This window comes from Puma concolor, chromosome C2 (assembly GCF_028749965.1).
Source record: "Puma concolor isolate L17-30 chromosome C2, mPumCon1.1.hap2, whole genome shotgun sequence".
Lineage (NCBI taxonomy): Eukaryota > Metazoa > Chordata > Mammalia > Carnivora > Felidae > Puma > Puma concolor.
In genome coordinates, this window is record NC_141675.1 from 72298536 (window position 1) to 72323095 (window position 24560).

Consider the following 24560-nt stretch of genomic DNA (forward strand, 5'->3'; position numbering starts at 1 on the left):
TCTGAGGTTCCTTTATGGCTCTTTTTTCTTTTACAAAATGCCAAGTAAACTGATTCTGCCCTTGGCGGGTTCTCATCCATCAACGGAACAGGTAACCCAAGACAGTGACTGATTTTATTTCTCTTTAGGGTTTCTTGGTGTGGGCACCAAGGCCGCATCATTCCCATCAGTAGTGGAACATCAGTAATGGTGCAAGATGTTTCTTCTGTAAAGGAGGGAGAGGCCGAGGCAGGGAAGTCTTTTAGTCTTTCTCGAATGGATGTCGGGTGCAATACTGGAGTCAGTGGAGACCCTGCTGTGGTTCTGGGCTCTCAGTTTGCTGGTAGCTTCCCTAATGCAGGTGCCAGCGTGCTCAATACTGGTTGCACCAAGGGATTTCAGCATTTCGATGGCACCATGTTTGTAGGTTGTATGAGTTTCCTATTGTTGCTGTAACAAAGGATTATAAACTTGGTGGCTCAAGAGAGCACATTTATTAGGTGAGAAGTATGAAAATGGGTCTTACAGGGTTAAAATCTAGATGTTGGCAGGGAAACTCTATGTGAGAATCCATTCCTTGCCTTTTCCAGCTTCTAGAAACTCTTCTGTTCTCATTCTTTGGCTTGTGGCCTCCTAACAACATGGACGTCACTTAGTGTCTGTGTCCATTGTCCTATGGCCTCTGACAGGCTCTCCTGCTCCCTCTTATAAGGACCCTTATGATTACAGTGGGCCCACCCAGATAGTCCAGAATAAACTTCCCATCTCCAGATCCTTAAATTAATCACATCTGCAATGTTCCTTTTTGCCATGTAAGATAACATATTCACAGGTTTTGGGGATTAGGATATAGAAATCCTTGAGGAGGCATTATTTTGCCTACCATATAGGGTATGCTTATTACTACTTAAAACATGTCCATTCAATACTTAAAAATTTTTTTCTTTTTAATGTTTGTTTATTTTTGAGAGACAGAGCATGAGCCAGGGAGGGGCAGAGAGAGAGGGAAACACAGAATCCAAAGCAGGCTCCAGGCTCTGAGCTGTCAGCACAGAGTCCGACGGTGGGCTTGAACCCACGAACTGTGAGATCATGACCTGAGCCAAAGTCTGATGCTCAACCGACTAAGCCACCCTGGTGCCCCTCAATATTTAAAAAAATTTAAAAGAATCTATACATTTTTAAAAATCCAAGTAAAATGACCAACATCAGTGTTGTGCCATAATGTTTTGGTGAGAAGAGGAGAAGGAAATGATTGGGATGGAGGATTTTTTTTATGACTCACACATTATAAAGTTTTTAGGACAATGTTTGCAAGTCAGATGCTGCTTACATTCACTTTGTTCTGTCTCCTTGTGCCCAGTGGGAGAGTCTACCATGGTGTGTATGCACTGTTTGAATCTAAGGTCCCACTTTTCGAATGTGGTCAGTGGCAAATCATTTGTAGTGAGGAAATTTAATAGGAAACAGTAAGTTATTCTCATTCGCATGCAACCTATTATTTAAAAATTTACTAGGAAAAGTCTTTCAGTGAGGTAGGGGATAGAACGGCAAGAGTAGAGGCATAGAGACTTGACTTTCTGAAACTCAGTCTTGTCATCTGTGCAGGGGGCCTAATAATACATGAGATAAGTTATGTCAAACATTTCACAGTCTGGTGGCACAGGATATTTTTACTGTGCTATTTTACATCACTATTTTAACTAGCACTTTGACCCTGTGGAGGTTTTGACCCTTTATTTCAGTCTAGCAAATCTTTTTTTTTGTAAAGAATCAGAATTATACCAACATTGATGACTTTTTCCCCCAAAGTATTTTTCTGGAGATAATGTCATTAAGCCAATTTGTTTTGTTAATGTATATAACATGGTTCATCATTCAATAAATACTGAATATCTATGTGCTGGGCATTGCTTTTCTTAGAACATATCAGTAAACAAAGACCAGACTCTTTGCCCTTGTTGAATTTATTTTCTAGCAGGGAGAGCCGGATGCTAAACATAAGAAATAAGTAAATTATATAATATGTTAAAAGGTACTCTGTGCTATGGAAAAAAAGAACAGCAGAATGGGGGGAGGTGTGGATTTTGCTACTAAATATGGTACGCAGGGAAAGCATTTTTTTGGAGGTGAGATTTGAACCAAGACTTGAAGGAGGTGAAGGAGTCATCTAAATGGATATTTGGGGGGGAAAGATATGCTTGGCAGAGGGACTCATGGGAGCAGAGGCTCCAGGGTGGGAGCATAATCTATTATGTCAGAGAAGCAGTAAGGGGACCAGTGTGATTTGAGAGAAGGGAATGAGGGGAAGATGTTGGAGAGGGGCCAGATTGCCTGAGCCAGGAGGCATTGGAAGGGCTTGACTCTGGAGTGCCATTGGGAGTCATTATAGGCTCTTAAGTAGAGCAATGATCTGATCTGACCAAAGTTTCAGGAAGATAGTTCTCTAAATTAGCTGATAGGAGGCAAGGATAAAAGTAGAGGCTACTGTGGTAAGCAAGGTGAGCTAGGATGATGGCTCACATAGATGGGATGGTAGCAGTAGAGGTAGCAAGGATAGTCAGATTCTGGATACATGTGAAAGTAAAGCCAGTAGGATTTCCTGATGGGCAGGACGTGGCATGTGAGGGAATGATAGTAGCCAAGCTAGACCCCAAAGTTCTTCCTCTGAGCAACTAAAGAATATAGTTGCAATCAACAAAGATAGGGAAGGCTTGGTGGGATTGGGGGGTATTGATGGGAAAAGATGATCGCAAGTTTGGGATGTGTTGAATTTGAAATGCCTGTTAGATCTCCGTGGTTGATGGATATACAACTCCGGATTTTGAGGGAAAAGTCTGGACTGAAGTAAAAAAACTAAAGATGGCATTTAAACCAGGGACTGGGTATGATCACCAGTGGAGGAAGACAGGAAATGGAACTGGTCCAGGGACTGAGCAAAGGCTCAATATAAGAAGTCCAGGAGAAGATGAGCCAGCAAAGGAGACTCCGAGAGGAGTGAACACCAACGTGGGCAAAAATCAAGAGAACAGTGCATGCAAGTGGAAGCCAAGTGGAGGCAACAGATATCAACTGTCAAGTAACTGTGGTAGGTTAAGTCAGATGAGTTGACTACACAATTGATCAACTTGGAGGTCATGGGTGATCTCCATGGGGACAGTTTGGGGGGTGGGGAGGAACTGCAGAAGATGAATGCAAACCACTCTTTGGGGAATTTTGCCACAAAGGGAAGCAAAGAAGAGATGGTGGCTGACAGGACGTGGGCTGGGAACAAGAGAGGTTTTTGTTTTTAAATATGGGAAATAAGATGGTCAAATAGGCACAATACTGAGGATGTAGGACAGAAAGGTGAGAATTGCTGTTTGCTGCCCTTGAGCAGGCAAGAGGTGACGGGATCTCGTGCTCAGTTGGAGCTGACTTTAGACACCGGCTGGGGAGTCCGTCTTTGGGGACAGGAGGAGGGCAGAGATAAGAGCGCCAGAGGCAGCTGTGAGGAGTGGGAGCACTGAGAGTCTGGGGATTCTGTCCTGCCTGCTTTAATTTGCTCAGGGAAGTAAGAAGTGAGATCCTCAGCTTGGAGGGACCATGGGTGGAGGATATTGGAGATTTGAGGCGAGGGGAAGTGTGAAACAGTTCTCCAGTTGAACTCTCTCCAAGCTTTTATATTTTCCTTTCTATTTTAATGAAATTAGTTTAATTGGTATCAATTCAAGTTATTTTGAGAGAGACAGAGACAGCACGAGTGGGGGAGCAGCAGAGTGAGAGGGATCGAGAGAATCCCAGGCAGGCTTTGCACAGTCAATGCAGAGCCCAATGCAAGGCTTGAACTCACAAAATCCCAAGATCATGACCTGAGCTCAAACCAAGAGTCAGATGTTTAACCAACTAAGCCACCCGGGCACCCTCAGTTCTGTAAATTTTATGAAGACAGTCTGAGTCTTCAGCTTTTGGTCCTCATCACATTTTCCCTATTAGAACTTTTCCTATTGCAGAGTCCCTTTTGTGGCCATGATTTCCAGCGGGTCCACCTTTACCAGGTCAAATTTTGCCACTCTAGACTTTGTCAAGATTTTGTTCTTTTGTCATTTTTTTGAATCAGTAGCCAGTTTTCCTGTAAGCACTCTTAGCCATCGTCTTGGTAAGATTTCTCTCAAGCTTACTTTTTCCTGGGCCAGTTTTTGCAGTTTTTAATAGTAGATGTGATCTTTAGTCAGTTCTTAATCGGTAAGATGTTTTTCTTCCACCTGGCACAGTTTTTGCTATTATGTTCATCATTTGCAATAATATTAATTATAGACTGTGTGTATTTTAGGAGGGGAGAAGCAGAGGACCTGAGTGTGCATTAGGGTTAAAATGGCGTAGTAGAAATAATGGCGTAGGAATGTGGCACATGGCAGGTTTCAATAAGTGTTAGCTTCCTTTCTTTTTCCTTTTCAAAGACCTTGGCCTGGGAAGGCTGCACTGCTTGGTCTCCACCCTTCTAAACTCAGGTGAGCAAACTCAAGCAGGGGGCCTCCTAAGAATCAAATGGCTTAATTCCTTAGATGAAAATACTAAAATTAACTCTCAGTTTCCAAGGTTCTGATTCATTAAGTTGATAACCAGGCAGCATTATTTTTATTTTTTTATTTTTTTCAATATATGAAGTTGATTGTCAAATTGGTTTCCATACAACACCCAGTGCTCATTCCAAAAGGTGCCCTCCTCAGTACCCATCACCCACCCTCCCCTCCCTCCCACCCCCCATCAGCCCTCAGTTCTCAGTTTTTAAGAGTCTCTTATGCTTTGGCTCGCTCCCCCTCTAACCTCCTTTCAGGCAGCATTATTTATTATGAGGTATAAGTAAGGAAAAAAAATACATACATCCTTGTGAGCCCTAAAGTACTGGATAGGTAAGGCATTACTGTGAGGAGCCTTGTAAAGGAATGTGAAAAACACTTCAAACCTTGGGCTGCTTTCATGTATACACATGGAGTGAAGCAGCTGTTTGAGGAAATAGAATTCACGCTTAAAAAGGATTAAGAGACATAATAAAAGGTTTAAGTTATGCAAGGGGTCGGGAGAGGAGCCACAATTCACCGCTGGGTAAAATAACCATGAAGTGGGAAAGAAGGAGGTACAGCCTGATTTGATAGAGGAGAAAATGAACTTCCACCAGGTTGTTGGCTTTATAGCAAGAGGACTTAGTGAAGAGGGAGAAGGGGGGCTCAGTGTGCCTGTGTGGCTCTCTTCAAGCCTATTGTTCCTGCATCACCAACCTGACCACTCAAGGACTTCATTAGTAAACATTCTGGAAACAGAAACATCTGTCTCGGTGGCATCCCTTCTCTGCTTGAGGGCAAATCCACCCTTTATGTGCTCCAGGAAGGCCACCAACAATCTCCCGCTTTGCCAGGGCATCTCCTAAGGTCTCCCCAGCTCACAGCGCTCACCATCCTGGGCTCCTTCCTCCTTGAACACGCCAAGCTCATTCCTGCCTTGGTGTCTTGTGGTAGCTGTTGGCTCTGCCGAGAATATTTCAAAGAGCTGTTCCCAGTGCCACTTGGTGGGCTTCTTGGTGTTCAAAGCTCAGCCCAAACATCACCTAAGAGAAATCTTTCCTGACCATCTATGGATAAAAAGGAGCCCCCAGTTTCTCTCATAATACCTCATTTGCCTTGTCCTTCTAGCAGTTTTTGGCACATGACATCCTTATGTGTTAAAGTATTTGTTGATCCCTCACAGAAATCTAAGCTCTTCAAGGGCAAGTTTGATTTGATTTACTTACCACTCCTGCATTAGAACAGTACGTGCACATAATAGAACCTCAAATATTTATTGACTGATTAAAAAAGAAAGAAAAGAAAAAAAAAAACAGACCCTAAAACTGAAATATATTTTAATATTTTTATTCTAAAAAAAAAAATCACAAAATCCAATTTCAGGTTAAATATTTTACTCTTAAAAAATTAACAAAGGAAGAAGATTTTAAAGTTTTGTTTTATATGTAAAAATGCATTCTTGATTTCCAGATAGCTCATGCAACATCATATGTGGTGGTTATTCAATAAAAGACCTTTTTTATCAATAGTACAAATTGGATTATATATGATTTGAAGCAATTCTGACCCCCAAATCCCATTTTGAAAGATTTCTCAAAAGACCTTGAAGCCACAGACAAAGTTTATTTGAAAACATAGTTTAAAATTGCACAAATATAAATACACTTTAGTAATGTGAAAAAGGGAAGGCATGCTTCCAATAATAGTACAAAAATACTACCTTAATCTTGGTACTTTGCAAATTATAAGCCAAAGGAGTAAACACATCAATATGATAGGTTATTTTTATGGTAGTAGTTTTATTTCAAAGAGCAATGCAGGGAAATACTAAGATGAAGCCTTATTATCCAACAGAGTTGTGCTATGATACATAATATTTCACTAAATACACAGATACATTATCACATAGTATGCCCGTAACTTTTACACCCTCACCCCATTGCCATTAATTTACTATAGGTCACTTAATTTGGGTTGGTTTTAACTTAAAAACTCAATGTAAACATTTAAAGTTAAATTTTTTGTTATCTATTTCAGCTTAAAAATGAAATCCCAAGATTTTAAATGTTATTGAGCATAGAGAAGCATCACAGAAGAATTTGCCATTTGTCTTAATATTTTTAGATTAGACTAGATATGCAATATTCGTAGATATACAAAATATATAGAAATGTCTTTTCTAAATAGTTAATAAATGCCTGTTATAGTTTGTAAAAAGTTTATTAAATTAATCAGGTTTTTTTTTCAACCAATGTAAACAAATTTGGGCAATGAAAATTGAAGAGGGTTTGAGTCAGGTGATATGGGGGGACATTGGTAAAAATTTAGGTTTGCTTTATTTCCTTTAACTACTGGCAACATATTCGATCATGAACCATTTCTCGCATTGTACAATTCTTTATGGTATCTAGGCTAATTTTTTACATATCTCAGTGAAAATGCCAAACTACCTAGCTGTGTATGTATATCCCTTACTATTGTTTTGTCAGTCCATTTCCCCTCTCCAAGAAATTCAAAGAAAAAAAAAAGACACACATTTTATTGTTGAGCAAAGAACTGCCTGCTGTTTTTTCATCTTCATATTGTTTCGAATGCGGGTTTCTAAAAGCGTCCTGAAGAGCCTGTCAGGGTTTTGCACGCACACCCTGCAACACTGCAAGTTAGTTTTCTCTTGTAGAGAAGGTCCTGAGACAACAGTTCTGAGATTGGGGCACTGGTTTCTAGAGTGTGTTATTTTGGTAAGTCTGCAGAGGTCACAGGGAGCGGAAACTTTATTCAAGGCAAAATACCACGTGAGAGGTTGTTCAACTTCACACTTTTGATTTTCTGGTTTTTCTCCTCTTTAACTGTTTAATGCCTCCACACGAGTCTTTGCTAGGAGTTTGAGGATTTCCGTCTTTGAGCTTATATGTGTGTGTTTGGCGGTGTGTGAGATGGTGACAAAGCTGTTAGCAACATAAGACTCACCCCCAGCTTTGTCTTAGTGAGCTTTGCTCCCTCCATTTCTGGTCTCCTTGCCCTTATTTTTTCATGAAGCAGGGGTTACAGAAAAAGGCAGTGAGAGGACTTCCAAGTTCATTCTGAGTGACCATGAAATCACCTCACTATCTCTTTCAGTGTTTTTAGACATACAGACCAAGTCCAGTTTCTTAAGGAATGGGGCCCACATAGCTCACTCACTCATCATATAAATAGGGCCATGTTGAGGCCAATGGTGTGGCACCCACACACTCACTATGTGACATTTGTGGAAATTAAGCCGTCACGTCCACTTTGCCTTATGGTGGTTTTCATGTGCCTGACATTACCCCAACCTTCCCACCTTATTTAGAAGGTCAGTATTTCTAATTTACTCCTAAATTTTAGAAAATATTTGAAATGCACGATTCAGAATTTTGAACCCAAAACTCTGTGGAGGCAATCAACACAATTGCATTTAGTAGTGTTCAGACACACGGATTTTGTTTGAGTTTTGGATCTGTTGTGCCTCAACTGGTTTAAAACTTGTTTAGATGTCTAAGTACCTGGATTCCTCAGTAGATTCGTTTGGCACTGGCTGCAACACTGCATAAGCCAGATGTGTGAATATCTGTAAAGTTCAGTGTAGTGTGATAGCAGGAAAACAGTCTTGACAAGAAGATATTAAAAGCAAATAGTAAAACTATAACGCAAAGTTCATGAAAATGTTTCCTTGCTCAGAAGCAAGGAAAAATAGGCTACCCTATGAGATTTAACCATGCACTGAGTAAATTTACATTCAGTACAGTTATCTTGCATGCTTTGGTTAATATTTGAGTAGGCAGATTTGCAAGTACTAATGCATGCGTTATTTTTTACCTGAGGTTATACGTTTTATTTTTAAAAAATTGCCTTTTTACAAACCTTATGCCAGAGTTCATCTATGAACACTCTTTAAAAAAATATATATCTATCTATCTACTTCTTAGTTCAAAACAGTTTAATTTCAACCAGTTCTATAAATACTGAGATGACAGGGAAACTGTGCAGTAAAATCTGGAGACGGAATGAATTTGAAATCATTTTACAAAGTTGAAATCATGTGTGTGCATGTTTAATAATTTCTAAAATATGAGGACTCAAAAAAATTGGTACACAAATGAAACCTTCAGAATACCCTGTTTCTAGAATCCTTTCAGAATCATTTCAAGGTATAAAACAATAGCAACCACTAACTTAAAGTGCAGTCTAGTCTTGTGGAACTGATTCAGGGGCAAATGAGGAAGGGACACAAAATGACCATCTTGCTTTCTCTATATTCCCAAAGAGCTCATGGATAAAGTGTACGGAAGAGATTTTGGGAACTCCTGTTGTATGTGGGACTAGCTATACTTGTGTTCAAGTCTTGCTTGTATAGCAGGAATATACTAGAAAGACTTACCTAGTATGAGTATCTAGACATGGACCCAAGATACAACATAATTGTTCTCTTTAAAGAAAAGGAGAAGAGTGGCATCCAACTCTGAAGGTGAGTATGTCCTGCACATTCTAGCCCAGTGAAGTGTCTCTAATTTGCCATTCTAGCTCAAATACAGATTGGCTGAGAAAGCACAGCTCATAGCTGTCTGCTAAAAGCTTCCTGATGGACAATATCTGCCTTTCTTTAGGTGTCATGGGGAATGACCTTAAGAGGAAGCCTCATCCCCACTGTCAAGGTACAACAGCACATAGAAATAGCCCACTAGACATAGGTGTAACATATCTTGAAATTCAGCAGTGATCACTGGATTTCTCTGCATTCTCATCCAATCTGCCAGTGAAAATAAGTTCTTAAAAGTTACATCCATGCAACTGAAGGGCCATTCTAGAAAACCAGTACCATCCTCTAAGAGATCTTAGGCTTACTTAGTAAGACTCTCAGAAAAAAGGAACTCAAAGCCTTCCCAGGGTGCCTTAGACAGGAACCAAGGACACCCTGCCTTTTGAAATGGAAAGAATAAATGACAATTTCATACCACCAGGGTAAGATACCAAAACCAGTTCTGTCTTAAAAAATGTGTATATACTTGAAAAATGCATACAATAAAGATCATTCTAAAATCTTACTAATTTTTGGTGGTGCTCTGATTTCTATAAACTTTCACTTATTTTTTAGTAACTGTTTTTACTTAATTTTGTTTAAAAATACTATTGAAAAATATCTTGGGCAATAATTCTGCACTTCCTGATAGGCAACAGACTATGAAAATCTTGGTTCTGATGGACACTAGATATATTGAAGAAAGTGCTACTGAAATTATCCAAGTATGATGGGAATGGAAAATTGTCTACTCTCCTCTGAATTCACTTGGTATTCTGACAGCAAAATCAAACTTGGGCTGCAAAATTTGTCACCACTTAGCAACAATCAAATTATATCAAAGTATCCTGCATTTACCCTACTGTCAGGCTTTAAACTATTAACTGATGTCATGCATGTAGGGCCAACAAATCTAAGAAAACAGCCTATTGTTATTACTGCAAATTCAGTTACTGTTGAAAGTATAGAGTGGCATCATAAACAGAAACCTGCAAAGCTGGCTTTGAATCCTGCGTTCAGAGGCTCCTAATGGACTACGATGGATGCAAATCAGCTAGTCAGCCAGTGAACGCACGGGAATTGGCGGGAGGGACATGCATGGAATTGATGTTCTTCTCTCAGGGATATTCAAGCAGGCAGCTGCCATGAACTTGGACTCTGGCCCCGAGAGTCCTTCCTAGACTGAATTCTAGGATTCTAAAATGATAAAGAATATTCTTGAAAATATTGTTGAGCTTTATTTGCTGCTGAGACTGGAAGGAAGTAGGCAAAGACTGGGTTGTCACTACTGCCCAATGGTGAATGCCTTAATGCCTCTGCCTTCTGCTGTCCAGCTGGGGGCATCACCTTTGCCCAAGTGAGCTTTGACAGTGAAGATGAAAGCCTGGCACACCACAGGGCTCTTTGTCCTTATAAACCTTAAAAACTCTTCATCTTTATAAACTCTGTCGTTATAACACACATGAACTTCAAGGATTTGTGGTTTCCTGTTTCCTTGAGGCCCCTTCCTACCTGAGGAACTTCCAAGGTAATAGAGGAGAGGATTTCTACCTGCACACCCCGCTCCCCTCCTCCACCGCCCTCACCAGGAGAAGCTAACTCTCCAGTCAATTAAACTGTCTTGACTCAAATGCTGTTTGCTTGGTAACTATAATCATGAGAGTAACCAGCTACTATTAACCAAAGAACACGAAGAAAAAGTTGGGATCAGATTGCTTTGGGGAAGATTCTGGAGGAAGGAAGGAAGGAAGGAAGGAAGGAAGGAAGGAAGGAGAAACAATAAAGAATAATGGGACCACTTATTAGAACAACTTGCTAGAATTGGACACTGGCGATCTTATGTTTTGGTTAGCATTTTGCAAACAATTTTTCTAACTCTTTAAAAAATGATGTCAATCCAAATAATCACCAAGCCCCAACAGGGCACAACACACCCTGCAGAAGTGAGTAGAATGTAATCAATGAAATAAAACACCACTACCGACAGAAGGTTCCTGACACTTGATAAATGTTCCAAATGAGAGCCAAAGGAGCATGCATCTTTCATATTAAACCACTGACATTCAGTGAGATTCAGCTAGAAAATATTGATCTTCTATCACTTAGAATGCAGAAGGGAGAGCAATGCAGATTATTATGGAACTAAGAAAACACTTAATTTTTAGGAAAAAATGTATTTATCACTCTTACGAAATACTATTTAAAATATTAAAAGTTTAAAAGGAATATTGGTGTGCAGGGCAGTCAGAAAGCAAGTAAAGTATGACATTTAAGCAAGTTAATGTTAACTCTATAGAAATCCCGTTATCATCCAAATTCCTCCCTGCAGAGAATGCATGAAGGGACAGTACAATGTCTCTTGCTTAAGTTCATACGGTCCCAGAAAGCATGTGAATAAGATCTGTGTTTGACATATTTACACCCTGTGTCCTATCTGCTTTGAGAAAAACTCCTTCAAAACTCTACACTATGAAAATCTATTTTCAGGAATTTTTATTTGGTCCATTGATCTAACAAGGCCGAGTTCTTGAATCTTTCACCCCTAAGTTAAAAATTGGAGCAACGGAACAAAACTCCAGCAAGGCATAAATAAGATATTAAAGTGCGTATATACAGTCCCAGAAAAGTTTTGATTGGGAACAGCAAAAATTTCTAGTGCAAAAACTGCTTTTGCCAGCAAAGCTCCCTCTCTGGAGTCGAAGGGCTACAGTAAAAGTTAAAATCGGAACAGGTCTAAGCAATGCCTCTCTTTAGTCAAGGGTTAATATATGTGCATGCACCTTGGCCCAAACTACGTTGTAAAAGGGGGAATTGCAGGGGATAGTTCAGAAACAGTCAGAATTCCCTGATCAGAGGCAGTGCTTTCTCCAGGTGTCCTATGAGCAAGTTCCTTAGGTGTGTCATCAGCTGCAAAAGTGAGGACAAAAACCCCAAAGGACGTGTTTTGAATATGCTTGCAGCTTGTGAAGAGTATTCACACACGGTTACTTTATCTTGGTTTGTCTTTGTGTCTCTCAGTTCTTCTTCTGAGCCCAACCTTGACTCTATGTACAACATTTTGTGCTTTTGAATCTGAACAGAGACTGGGCATCGTCTGTAGGAGTTCCCTTGTGTCATATCACCATGGCCTTTCGGACATCTGGTTTTATCCTTTTTGGAATTCATAATAAATAGTTTTGCATTTCTTAGTACAATTACACAGATAAGGATTTATCATTTTTAAATTTTTTTTTTTTTTTTTCTTTTCCTTCAAGGATCCAAGTTGAAAGCTCTTAGGAGGACATCCAGGTCACCGAGATTAGCCGCCTGGAAGAGTTCTGGTTGGTCCATCAGAGAAAGTGCGATTCTGAGGGCAGCCCAGATATTCCCAGAGATTGCAGGATGAGGAACTTGCTGTTGATTCCTGCTTTTTCTTTGCAAACTGAGGGCAGTGAGAAAATTGCTGACCGCTTCTCTAAGAGGGTAGAAAAACAGACATTTAAAAATACAACAAATTTCAGAGTTAGCAACTTAAAAAACAAAAATGGATTAACTTCTTTTAGTTCAAAACCCTAAATCACCTCTCTGAGGTGTTTTAGATCATCAGAGGAACAACCTTCTGGTTGTCTCATTATTCTTTTGTGAAAAATCATTGTTCAGTATAGCAAAACCAGAAAGAAAAAGGGAATTTTATTTTAAGAATGTCATGTGAGACAGAAAGAGTAATAGCAAAACCATTGCTAACTCATTAATGCATTCCTTTTCCCCTTACCTCAGGGGTAATTTAAAGACAGAATCCATTTGCAAATGTGAATTATACAACTAGGGTTGAAGAGGAAGCATCTGGCCCTACTCAGAAACAAAGTGGCTTAACTTTTCCTATTAGTGATAGTAATATGGGAGGCGGCTGGGGCTGAATTGATTTGCTCTCAGAACATCTGGGTTGGAATCCTAAGCATTTAGCCTTAGGCAAATTTATTATCTTTCCAAGCCTCCATTTCCCCAACTGTATAATAGGGATAATAGAACTCATTTTATTCATTTATTTTTTTTTCCTTTTAAATATATGCATTTATTAATACCACACCCTGTTCCAGAAGGGATTGGGGATGTCAGCAAGTTACTATCAGGGCTTCACTTTCTTCATCTCCAAATGGTCTAGGTGATATAAGTTCATTCCAGTTCTTCCCTTTTGTGACTCTGATTCTAATAATTTGTTGGTTATCTCCACTTAGAAGTTCTGTTAACACCTGGTATTTAGGGACACTTGTGTGGCTCAGTCGGTTAAGCGTCCGACTTCAGCTCAGGTCATCATCTCGTGGTTTGTGAGTTCGAGTCCCGGGTCGGGCTCTGTGCTGACAGCTCAGAGCCTGAAGCCTGCTTTGGACTCTGTGTCTCCCTCTCTCTGCCCTTCCCCTGCTTGTGCTCTGTCTCTCAAAAATAAATTAACATTAAAAAAATTAAAAAAAAAGATGCTTCATTTTAGAATATGGAAAATGGGATGGGGGTGGGGGAAACCTACAACTGGTTCTCCTGATTTCTGTTCATGGCATCACCATCCAACCAGTGACCCAGCACCAAAACCTAATGCTATCTTCAACTATTCTTGCCCTTGCCCCAACATCTCACTGAGCCACATGGAATCCACTCTCTAATGTCTTTTCCCCACTTGGTCCTTCCCATGGCCACATGTAGTTGAAGCCCTTGTTCGTTGTCTCTCTGTTCTGTTCTATGGGAAGTCATTTTAAACTTTATTTATTTGAGAGAAAGAGATAGAGACAGAGGGGGACAGAGGATCTGAAGCAGGCTCTGCGCTGAGCAGTGAGCCCCTTGCAGGGCTTGAACTCACAAACTGTGAGATCATGACTTGAGCCAAAGTCAGACGCTCAACTGACCGAGCCACCCAGGTGCCCCAAGAAGTCATTTTAAAACCTTGTTGTGTGAGGTACACTTGGATCAATTTATGTGAAATCTTTTATTAAATCAGATCACTAGTTCTCCAAGTGTGGTCTGGGGAACTCTAGGATCAGTGAGGTCAAAATTATTTTTACAATAATTCTGAGACATTATTTTACCTTATTCTCATTTTCTCACGAATGTACAATGGAATTGTACAGTGATTACACAATATGTAAAATCCCAATAGATTGGATGTGGAGACAGATATGAGAATCTGTCTTCTATTAAGTAAGATATTAAAAAAAGTTTTTATTTATTTTTGAGATAGACACAGAGCATGAGCAGGGAAGGGGCAGAGAGAGAGGGAGACACAGAATCTGAAGCAGGCTCCAGGCTCCGAGCTGTCAGCCCAGAGACTGACACAGGGCTTGAACCCACGAACCATGAGATCATAACCTGAACCAAAGTTGGTCCTTAACCGACTGAGCCACCCAGGCGCCCCTAAGCAAGATATTTTTAAAAGTTGCAGAAATGATAAAAGAATGCCACTCTTCTCGCTAAACATTTTTTTTTGTTTTGGGGAATATTTTTCATAAAATGTCTAATTTATGTTAACATGTAGTTAATTATTATTTTTAAATGAATCTTATAAACTTTCTCAGTTTAACTTCTAATATGGTAAATATTGGTGGATACAACCCACCTAAAAGCCCTTGGAGGTGCCTGATAATTGTTAAAAGTGTAAAGGAGTCCTGAGAACACCAAGTCTGTGAACCTTCCAGCTCTTTCTGTCCACAGCTGCTCTCTTGCTCATGTACCCAGTGTGCTTTCTGTTTACACTCTCAGGACCTCTGTCCCCAGAAGCATGTATTCTGTATCAAACTGATCTTTGCTAAGAATGATGACCCTGCTTTAATTTGTATCTGCTTTACTCTTCTTAAAAGCTTTTCACACATTTGATCCCACTTAATCCCACAAGGTCATTATTAAGCATCTGGTAAGAAGCTTTGAAGTGAGGCTGGACTTCTGATTCCAATGAACATGATCTAGACATTGGTTCATCTGTATTGTTAGACTGCCTGGAAATAAATGGCAACTGGGAAATGGTTCCACTGTATTTGGCAACCTGGCTAATGGAAGGGATTGGGGTTCTAATCATCTTCTCTTTTGGATGTTTAGTAATCAAGCAAGAGAGGAGGGTTTATAAACAGATGCACATGTGGGGTTTACTTTGGAGGCCCTTTTTGGCTTCCTTGTTCCAGGATGGCAGCTCAAATGACAAGGATTCCATTTCCTCTCATCATCCTAGGCTCGTAAGAGCTCTGGGGGAGAAAGACCCCGGAATCTCCTCATGCACAGGCTGTTCCTAACTGCCCCATGTGTGGCAGTGGTCTCTGAGGGACAGGGAGAGTACCAGAATAGTCTAAATGCTAACTTTGCCAGGCAACGTGAAGTGGTCCCCATGAAGATAGTCTCAATCTGTTCTTCAACTTGGGAACACAGAGTCCTTCTGGGGGATTCAGAAGATTGTACATGTATATGTATGAATAGTTTTTAAATGGCTTACACACACACATATATATGAATAAGCTGTTCATGTATGTCTTGATTAATAAAGTGCATTCATTTAAAAGCATTCCTCATTTTATAATATCTTTCCCTCATTATATTAATACTAAAAACATTAACATGAAAGGGGATGTGATTTATGTTTTCATTAAAGAGTCCTCACTCTTGAAAATTTTAAGATCCTTCGGAGCTCCTACTGACAGAGGGGTAGCATTTTGAGCTGCACATTTCACGCCAACAATTTCCTTTCCTTATTTCAGTTGTATAAAGTACTGGGGACTTGCTTTGACTCTTTATAGAACATGTGCAATTACAGGAGTGCCTGGATGGCTCAGTCGGTTGAGCATCTGACTCTTGATTTCAGCTCAGGTCATGATCCCAGGGTCATGGGATTGAGCCCCACGTCACGCTCTGCGCTGAGCATGAAGCCTGCTTAAGACTGTCTCTCTCTCTCTCGGGGCGCCTGGGTGGCTCAGTTGGTTGGGCGGCCGACTTTGGCTCCGGTCATGATCTCGCGGTCTGTGAGTTCAAGCCCCACGTCGGGCTCTGTGCTGACAGCTCAGAGCCCGGAGCCTGTTTCAGATTCTGTGTCTCCCTCTCTCTGACCCTCCCTCGTTCATGCTCTGTCTCTCTCTGTCTCAAAAATAAATAAAGGTTAAAAAAAAAAAGACTGTCTTTCTCTCTCCCCCTACCCCTCTCCCCACTCACGTTTTCTCTCCCTCTCTCTAAAAAACAAACAAAAAAGAAAATGTGCGATGACAAACAACAAGTGTTATAGCTATGTACATAGACACCTGCAGTCCTTGAGGGAGAAATTCCAAGACTCTGGTGGGTATGGAAGTATCTGAACCAGCTCTTGGTTCTTCTTCTCAGCCACTTCTCTATTGAGGGTTATTATTTCCTAACTATCCACTTACACCTCGAATTAAACTTATTTTCAGAATTCATTTAAGGTTTATGTCTCACTTGGTGGTATTCTTTTTCTCAGGGGGAAAAAAACCCCAAAATATTTAGTACTTATAAAAATTTCCCACATCCAGCATGATGATAAAGGACCCACAGAGCTTAGCTGAGATGTTTTGAAATTTTTAGGTAGCCATTTGATCAAGGTTGCCATATTTACCAAGTAAGAATACAGGATGCACAGTTAAATTTGAATACCAGATAAACAATAATTTTTAGTATGAGCATGTCCCATGCAATATTTGGAAAATACTTACCCTAAAAACTATTTGCTGTTTATCTAATTAAAATTTAACTGGGAATTCTGTATTTTATATGGCAACTCTAAAACTGACTTGCTCCTGTACAGGTGACTTTCTGCTTGAGGATTAAAAATCCATTCTCAGTAGAGTTGCCCATTTCTACCTATCATGGACCTTCAAGGCCTCCTGCAAGCGGGTGCCCTACTGAGGCTTATACATGTAAGTGCCAAGAAAGTATTTTATTGGCATCTCAAGTACTGTTTTCTACACTGTAACGAGGAGTTACAGTTAAGAACTACTCAACCAGAAGCCTTATAAAAGCCTCCTCTGATAGAAGTTAATATGACTACATGTACATACATATTTATTTACATCTCTCCTTGTTCCAACAAAGGACCTAAGGTATCTTATTAAATACATCTATATGACATAGTTAGAAAGTTAAGTGACTAAAAGGGGTAAAGATAAAATCGGGTTAGGAAAATCAGATGAGACCAGAATGAACTTCGTATACAAAATGGACATTGCCAGGCCTTTGACAGCTGATGTGCGAGAGGGCAGCAAAGGTTCTCCCGTGACCCTTTGAAGAGCTGATGTAAGGAGGGCCTCTGCAGTCGCACACTTCACAGTGCCCATGAAATAAAGCAAACCAGTTGCAGAGTCACTCAGCTATTCCTGGTTTTAACCTGAACAAGGTCCTCTTGGAGGACGGGTGTAATCCAGTGACTAATGTTCTAAGATTCTTCTAGTATAAATGTAGCAACCAATTTCTGAAACGTCAATATTTGCCAATGGCACAATCCCCAAAGCAGTTCAGAAACAGCAATTTTTCAGATGTCAAAGGGATTGCAAGCCAGTTATGTAGCTCTCTGATGACTTATCTGAATAGATAAGGATACTGATGATGATGGCAATGATCAGAATCATAATAATAAATGCTGACTACTGTTCTGTGCTAGGCAATTACGTTTAACCTGCATAATAATCCTGCGGGATAAATATTATCACCACTTGTTTTTAAGCAGGTGAAGAAATTGAGGCTCACAGTTATGTGCACAGAATCACAAAACCAGTAAATGGCAGAGCTGTGATTTGAATCCGAACTTGTCTGATTCTAAAAGCCAGGCTTTTTCTGAGAATGAGAAAGGGTTACATTTTTTGTGGGATTTAAAACTAACACTTAATTCTCTTTTTTCCAATTACGAAAATAATACCTATTTATTTAGAAAGTCAAAAAAGTAGAAAGCTAAAGAAGGAAAAATTACCTATACTTTCATTACCTAAAAGAAATAAAGGTCATTTATGGGCCCTGTAGATGAGTAAAAAATAGTATATACGATATAGACCTGATGATGAGGAATCATGACAGAACAAGAAAGACATTTTAAACCATAAACCCACCATTTAAAATTTTTTATTAAAATAATTTTTTAGCCAACTTTACTGGCAAAGTAGTTTTAGAAAACCTGGACTTTTTGTTGTGCTTTGCCAAAGACTGACCCTGGACCTTCTTAACTCATTTTGTTGGTTCCCCTGTCCCTATCCCCCAAGGTTCTCTTTTTTGCTTATTTGGGAAATGAAGGGTTGGAATGTTCAAGTTTCTCAAACACTTGCCCTTGGAAGTGTTACTAACTTGTCCCAACCCAGGTTGACTGAATGGAAATCTCTGGGGAGAGGCCTGGGAATCTACATTTCACAAGCTGCCTCCATGATCCACTGTTCGCCACAGGCTGAGAAACACTGAAGCACACTGTTCCTGCAGCAACAGGCCCCAGGATCCGAGGGTTCAAATTTTCCCTTGACAAGAGGAGGAGGGTTACTCCTACAAAAGGAGGTATTTTCACTGGGAAACAATCTTTCAGGTAGGTTATTCCACCTCAGCCCTGCATGTGGCTCATGGTTCTCAGCCTGTGACCATACTTCACCTGTAGGCGCCCAGATTGATGCAGCTTATTCCCAGATTGTATCTGGATCGGATGAAGCCTGGCTGAATCTCCAGTGCTCGTGTGTAGGCCTCCACAGCTTCCTCACTGCGGTCTCCGTTCGCCAAGGTTGCCCCGAGACGGTTCCATAATGAATAGTCCTGATGACAAAATTAGAACTAACAACCAGTACGAGTCATGGTGACAGAGTATTCCCATATTTCTTGCAGAAGAAGGATGGTGGCGAAAAATTTATCCAGTGCTCATGGATGGGGACCATGACAGTGGTAAATTACTCAAATGATTTTACGGACAGCTTTGTGAAATGACTTTCATTCATCAAAGAGCAGCTATCATTTGATGCTGTCGTGTTTCTATTTTAGGTACTCAAGTATTAACAGCCACAGAAGCATATCATTAGTACTCATCTTTTTAAACTATTGGATGCAGGCAAATAAGGTGTAGCAGAAATGTGCAAAGTGTAGCCTGCAGCAACTTATTTTTTAACAGAGAACCTTATGGTTTCTTGTTGGGCACTTACCTCTGGCCGAACAGTTAAGGCAGCGTTAAATGCATCTATTGCTCTGTTAAATTCTCCGCTCAGGTGGAACAGTACTCCCAGACCTGTCTGTAGGTCTGGGTCAATCATATCTCCATTTTGGTGGGCAGCTTCCAGATATAATTCCTTAACTCCTTCCAAAACAGAGCTGCAAGGGAAAAAATGAGATTTATAATCCAAATAGTCTGAACATATATTATTTACTATTATGTCCACTGTTCTAAGAGAACATTACAAACTGGAAAAATCTTGCTTAAAATATATTCGCTTAATGAGAGGACTAATACTGCACATTAAAAAATACCTGCTGATTTTCATGAAATATTTTGTCATACACAGAAACAAGACTGTACTAAGTCAAGTCTTCCCAAGGAGAGTTTCATTGACCCTGTGAGAGCCAATGTGGAAAACCCCAAGGCTCTATGAGAAAGAATTTAACATCATGATTTATTGCTGATAGAAACAAAACCCCTAGAAGAAAGGACTTCCGTTTTTACTCATATCCAATTCTCAGTCTTTATGAAATGTGGTGCATTTTGTAACTTATTTTAGGTTAACTATATGTCCACAGCACTTTGCTTCAAATTATGGTACTCAGATAAACGTCTATGAGTGACTACAACGTTGATCATGTGTCCAATTGTTGGTTCTGGTCTCAGCATCAATCTTTTTAATCAGAGATGCTCTTCTAGCAGGATGTTGTCCTACAATCGTTCTGGAATGGCTGGTGGTGAGGCTCGTTAATTACCCTTAAGGTGACTAATTGTGTATATGGGTGTTTACTGCCCACGGTCGTTTAGTTAGAAGCATACCTATCAACTGGAGACTTGGACATCCTCCGGGTAAGGCCTGGAGATCCTTTCTTGCTCTTCACAAGGTATTTGTACTTTGGATTTTGCTTAATCCAGTTCTTTAGAGCTTCGCAGGCATCCTGCTGATGGCCAGTGTTAGTGTAACTTACAGCCAGAGCCATCAAAGCTTTCAAGTTGTTGGGCTGTAATTCTAAGCACCTGCATCAAGGCATAAATAAATAAGTAAATAAATAAAAAGCCTATTTCAGATTTTTTTCTGAGACTGACTCTAACAGTTCTTTAGGAAATTTGAAGCCTTTACTAATTAAATGGTGCAAGAGCATTGCAAAGTTTATATTAAGCCCCTGGAAAATACCATATTTATCTATGTCAAAATTGGGACCTAAGTATATTTGTAAGAAAGTTAAAACTCATCTTGCTGAGTGCTAGATCTGGTAATTTAACAAATGTTTTTTAAAATGTTTATTTATTTATTTATTTCGGGAGAAAAAGAGCATGCGAACAGGGGAGGGACAGAGAGAAACTCAAGCAGGCTCCACATACTCAGCACAGAGCCGGACATGGGGCTCAATCTCACAACTGTGAGATCATGACCTGAACCGAAATCCAGAGTCAGACACTTAACTGACTGAGCCACCCAGGTTCCCCTAAATGGTTTTAAAAACTATAGAAAAGGTGGCTAATCCTTGCACAAAATTTCTTAGGACTTTATTTCATGAGGCAGGGATATCACTGTTTTAGCGCTGCTCTATTATTAATATAGTAAATGTATCTTACCCACAAAGCAAACTGATTTGAGCTAAATTTGGATATCCAAAGATGAAAGGCTGTACAGTGTTTTATAAAGGAGAGGGAGAATCCTGTGTTTCTAGACAACTGAGGTGGGTTTGCAGGAGGCACAGGCTACAGTTGCTCCCCTCATGCTATTCCGCTGGCCTCTAGTGGGGGCTTTTCAAGCTTTGATGTACATGAGAATCATCTGGGGAGCTGGCAAAAGGCAGATTATGTAATATAGTGGGCCTGGGGTGGGCCCAAGCCTGAGCAGGTCTGACAAACTCCAAGGTGATAATGAAGCTGGTAGTCCCTGGAGAACACTTTGAGTAGCAACCCCTAGTACCTACATCAGTGCTTCAGCGAGAGATTATATAGGCGGGGTGGTTATATATTAAGTAGGGAAAGGGGAAGTCTATTTGGTAGGGCTATTTTTTCAGGGTTTAAATAGGGGCTCTAATCAAGTAAAATGTGATGCTACGTCCAGCCAAAGTAGCCTAGACCTTTACTCAGGGGCTCGGTAGTGATACTTTGGTGTTGATAGGTCATTGAAACTATCTTGGGAGATTCTCTGTAGACACAAGGAGCTAAAATTACACTGAGATTATTTTGAGTATATTTTCTCCGGAGGAAAACCTTCAAATGCTGCAGAAGGTTACAAAGTTAAGAGGAACTATATATTTAATAAGTCTATTTTATGACTGCTTTTGACATGGATACTTTCATGCCAGTGATGGTCAACTGATTTGCAGGTGACAAAACACTGTGATTTAGGAACATCATTTCTTCATGAATTCTTGTTTCCCACAGCTAAGTGTAATACGAGGCATCTCAGCACTTATCCTGGCCAAATTCTTCATAATGTACCTAAGGGTTAAAATACAAGTCTGAAACAACAGAAGTCCATTAGCCAGGGTCCACTAGGCCCGTGAGTTTGCACTTAGTTTCATGTACCTCTGGAGGGCGACAATAGCTGCTTGTTCATTTTCATTCTCTGCCTGGGTTATCCCGAGGAACTGCCATGCCTACAAAAAACAACCAAGGTCAACATTGGAAGAGGAAGCAGATTCACTCCTGTGCTTTAGATTCCTCAGTGCAGAGCAACCTGTCTGAGATGCGAGAGTCTTGTAAAAGGGAAAAATGTCACATGCATTTCTTTATCCAAAGGCTCTTCTGACATCTGGGTCAAGATCCTCTGTTATTACTTACGAATTCTCAGGATTTATTCTCCTGTGACCCATGGAAACATTTGAATATCCGAGATTTCATGATATTAGGTGTCTTAAAACCAAAAGATAAACATATAAAATTATGCATTTGTCAGGAAAAGGGGTGCAAAAATAACCCAGAAATGTAGCTGAAGAGTCTAAAGTTTATAGTAAGGAATCTCAAGATGTACAAAATGAAATCAGCTTGTAAAAATGCAAGTCTGACTGTTATTATAAGAGGTAAAGGAAATTTAGGAACTAGGGAAAAGAAAACAAAATCTTCCACTCCAATGTGTTCACTGCTCTAATATCACTGTTAAAATGCATAAGGCACATATAAAATGCAATATAATATAGACATAATTTTATAGCCTACACTTATACTTTATCATGCATCATAAATGCTTTTAATGGTTTTACAAAATCATGATACTTAGAATTTTCAAATTAAATTTTGTTGAGTGGATATTCCATTATTTACTCAACCAATTCCCTACTGCTATAAGGTTGCTCCCACCCTGTGTTATTATCAACAATGGGACAAATGTCTTTAAGCAGGTCACATATTTCATATCGACAATGAAAGTTTTTAATATAAGAAATTTCTCCCTATATACTCATAAGAACAATAATTCTCGCACCATTACAAGAGCAATCTACATGAACCAACCTGTCATTGCTGACACTGTCCTCAAATTTACTGGGGATGGGGGTGTATTAGAGTCTTAGGAATTTAAAAGGGTTTGGGGAGTGCATAGTTCTCCCACCTACAGACATTTTAAAGCAAAACTATTCATGAAAATACCTACACTCATCCTGAAATGCTGTAAGAATTATATTGGCTTTTCCCATCATGGGTTACTATTACCCATGCCATATCAATTCATAAAAAATACTGATTATTCCCACCCCCTCTCAATATTGGCACTTCTCTTTAATCTTTCAGACGTACACAGAGCAGCCCCTATTTTGAGCTCACCTTCCATACATCTTAGAATGCTTCTTAAGATTGATGAAACAGTTCTTCTCTGGGGGTTTCTTGTTAGCCTTTGAGCAGGGTGTCACTTTCACTGTTCACAAATTGCCCATTATCTTAATTTAGGGGTCTCCAAGATTTAGAGGCCCTGGGTCTCTTGGTTGGGATCCATTTGTTAATCAGTGCCCTAATGTTCTCATTTATGAATCTGAGATAATAATGTATATACATCTTTTTTAACCTTCCAGGGTTCCAATATTTTGGTTCACAATTCCAACTCTCAGTTCAATCTCATGTCACTGTCAACGTTTTGACTAACAAGATACCAGGGCTTTAACCTAGTGATCAGTTTACTCGTCCTTCCTATACAGACTTTAAGTACAGTCAATAGTAACGATGAAGGCTAATTACTGATGTGTTAGGCACTGAACTAAGCACTTTATTTGTATGACCTAATTTAATCCTCACAACACCCAGTGAGATAGTTATTGTAATGTGATTTCCATTTTACATATGAGGAAATGGAAGCTGAGATGGTTTACATGACTTGTCCCAGATCACATGGCTCATGGCTCATGAGTGGTAGAGCAGGGATTTGAACCCACACAGTTAGGCCAGCAGAACCTAGAAGCTTAACCACTATTGTATACTGCCATCTCAGAGCCGTGTATACCCCTCCCTAAAATTTCTGTGAATTTCTTATAAGGAAGATTCTTTATAAGACAATTCCTGAAAATTACTCATGAACTAAAACTTTACACCTGCTGCTATCTAATTATAGGCCTTCGCAGGTTTGGAAACACGGGGGACCAAAATAGGATGATGGAAGCCTCCCTGGGTGGTCTCCTGGCCTCGGTCTCCATCACCTTGTACACCTCAGCGAAAGGGGTTTTTCAATTCAAACATGCAAATCTGATTATATCCCTCTGCTGAGTAGAGTCCCCTGCTTTCATGAAGTTCAGACTCTTACCCACCTCTTCCTACCTCCTCTCCTGCTATTGTCTCCTCTCCCCTCCCCACCTGGCACAGTGTTTCATGCCTCAATGCCCACTCACAGACCACTGCCTCTTAACATCTCTACTCCCCTGCTGTCTTTAATTAATTTCCCTCCTTCAAAGCTCAGTTTTGGATTTAATTGTGGGAGAAGGCTGGCTTAGGACCCTTGCTCTCTGCTCCCCTACCATCCTGTACATACTCTAACACTGCATTTCTTACACTGCATTGATTTATTTACTTGTCTCTCCAGATAGAACACAAGTGTGTCTTTTCAATGGTTCCATTTTTTCCAGCTCCTCAATATTTGAAGCCCATGTCTGGCACAATTCTTGGGACATAGTATGTGCTCAATAAACATTGAGTGAGGAAATCAAGGGTGAGATAGGGTATGGCTCTAATCCTAGATGGAACTATACACTGGCCCCTGAAAACTATTGCTGAGCCTCTAGGTTGGCAATTTTGGTTTTTCATTTCTTGTCCCCATCCTTTTATTTTGGGCACTGTAGATACTGCAGATTTGGTTAGAGAAAGGTATACCTATTTGTAACTTTCAAACACATGGCACAGTAAACCAGGTTAACTCCTTTGGGAACCTTTAACTGAAGAA

General features: G+C 40.0%; 1 protein-coding gene across 17 annotated transcripts in view; it reads right to left on the reverse strand.

Moving 5' to 3' along the window:
* Nucleotides 1–6123: 6123 nt before the first annotated feature.
* PEX5L (peroxisomal biogenesis factor 5 like) overlaps nt 6124–24560 on the reverse strand; it is a 231150-nt gene continuing 212713 nt past the window's right edge. For all 17 annotated transcript variants that reach the window (XM_086674787.1, XM_086674792.1, XM_086674786.1 and 14 more), the window contains 5 exons: nt 21728–21798; nt 20003–20200; nt 19173–19338; nt 18635–18792; nt 6124–12511 (listed from right to left, as the gene is read on the reverse strand). In XM_086674787.1, the coding sequence (XP_086530913.1) occupies nt 12307–12511; nt 18635–18792; nt 19173–19338; nt 20003–20200; nt 21728–21798 (798 nt within the window). In that variant the 3' untranslated portion in view covers nt 6124–12306. The remainder of the gene's footprint in view (nt 12512–18634; nt 18793–19172; nt 19339–20002; nt 20201–21727; nt 21799–24560) is intronic.